Raw genomic sequence first — 1,379 nt, forward strand, 5'->3', positions numbered from 1 at the left:
TTCAGGGGGGCTGCAAGGGGAGGGTCAGTCCCATAACCCCTCTATAGGGCCCCAGAACCCCCCCCCAAGTACCCCCTCACCATCTGTATGGGCCAAAGGGGCTCCATTGTCACCAGTGGCCCCATCCTGGGGAGGGTCCGGGGGGGGTCCTGGGGCTCCCCCCTCCTGCAGCCGCCGGTTCTCCTGCTCCAGGCCCTCGATCTGTGCACAGAGCTGAATACCCCCCCTCCTTGGGGTGAGGCCAAGGTGGGAACCCCAAGGAGGTATGGGGGGACTGTAGGGGGTATGGGGGGGTCTATGGGTTACTCAGGGTGTCTATGGGGGCTGACACTGGGAGGCATTCAGGACTCTACGGTGGCACTGGGGGCCTCAGGAGGGCATTAGGACGGGGTGGGGGGTGGGGTACTGGGTGCCAGCACCCACCTTGGCCAGCTCCCGCAGGAGGGTGCTGTTCTGCAGCCGGAAATCATCCTCCTGGCTCTGCAGCTTCCCCTGCAGCATCCGTGTCTCGCCCAGCAGCGCTTCCACCTCCTGCAGGGCACAACAGCACCCATAGGCACCCACAGGCACCCACAGCACCCACTGCCATCCCCCAGCACCCACCTGCGCTTTCTTGCTCTTACTGAGGGCCTACGAGACAAACGGAGGCGGTCACACCGGGCCCAGAAGGGCCACACCGGGGCCGGTCGCCCCGAGGACCCGCCAGGGGCCGCTCTCACCTTGTTGGCCTTGGCCAGGTCCCGGTCGAGCGCCTGCACCCGCTGCCTCAGCGCCGACAGCTCTGGGGGGGGGACACGGACACGAACGGGCCTTGAGCGGCAGCGCCAGGACCCCATCCCCTCCCGGTACGGCCCCCCCCCGGGTACCAGCGCCGTTCTTCCGCAGCTCGTCCGAGAGGCGGTAGTTCTCACTCCGGAGCTGCAGCAGCTGCTCCTGGCGGAGACGGGACGGGGTGAGCGGCGGCGGCGGGACTCGAGCACGATCCGAACGAAGCCCGAGCGTGACCCGAACCGGACCCGAACGGGACTCGAACCGGACCCGAACGGGGCCCGAGCGGGACCCGAACCGGACCCGAGCGCGGCCGAGGCTTCACCTGCATCCGCTGGAACTCCTCCGCCGACAGCGCCTGCGCCATCTTGGCGCGGGCGGCGCCGTCGGGGTCCGCCCTCCCGTTCCGGCGGCGCGGAAATGGCGTCACGACGGTGCTCATGGAGCTCGGGGTGGAGCGGGCATGGCTCATCATAACGATGACTTCCGCGTGCCCGTAAAGCCCTTATAGCCCCGCCCCCCCCGGGCTGTAGGGCTCCGCAGAGCCCGTAAGGCGCCTATGGATGCTACAGATCTGCCTCTATAGGGGTCACAGGGACACCACACCCCAG

At 68.4% G+C, this 1,379-nt stretch overlaps 1 protein-coding gene across 1 annotated transcript; it reads right to left on the minus strand.

Moving 5' to 3' along the window:
- Positions 1-24: 24 nt before the first annotated feature.
- LOC130611983 (GRIP1-associated protein 1-like) lies at positions 25-1,240 on the minus strand. The gene is made up of 6 exons (XM_057433240.1): positions 1,094-1,240; positions 867-933; positions 720-781; positions 604-630; positions 424-531; positions 25-213 (listed from the first exon to the last, which is right to left on the minus strand). Exons 1-6 carry the CDS (start codon positions 1,238-1,240, stop codon positions 25-27), a joined length of 600 nt encoding a protein of 199 aa, XP_057289223.1.
- Positions 1,241-1,379: the final 139 nt, after the last annotated feature.

The sequence above is a fragment of the Pezoporus wallicus genome, unplaced genomic scaffold (assembly GCF_028554395.1).
Source record: "Pezoporus wallicus isolate ANWC-B61680 ecotype Strahan unplaced genomic scaffold, APGP_CSIRO_Pwel_v1 contig_11662, whole genome shotgun sequence".
Classification (NCBI taxonomy): domain Eukaryota; kingdom Metazoa; phylum Chordata; class Aves; order Psittaciformes; family Psittacidae; genus Pezoporus; species Pezoporus wallicus.

Coding starts and splice junctions, on each gene's coding strand:
- LOC130611983 (XM_057433240.1), bottom strand. CDS start 1,240: ATGAGCCATGCCCGCTCCACCCCGAGCTCCATGAGCACCGTCGTGACG. Junction 782..866: donor GCTGCGGAAGAACGGCGCTG/GTACCCGGGGGG, acceptor TCCCCCCCCCAG/AGCTGTCGGCGCTGAGGCAG. Junction 214..423: donor TCCTGCGGGAGCTGGCCAAG/GTGGGTGCTGGC, acceptor GGGGGTATTCAG/CTCTGTGCACAGATCGAGGG.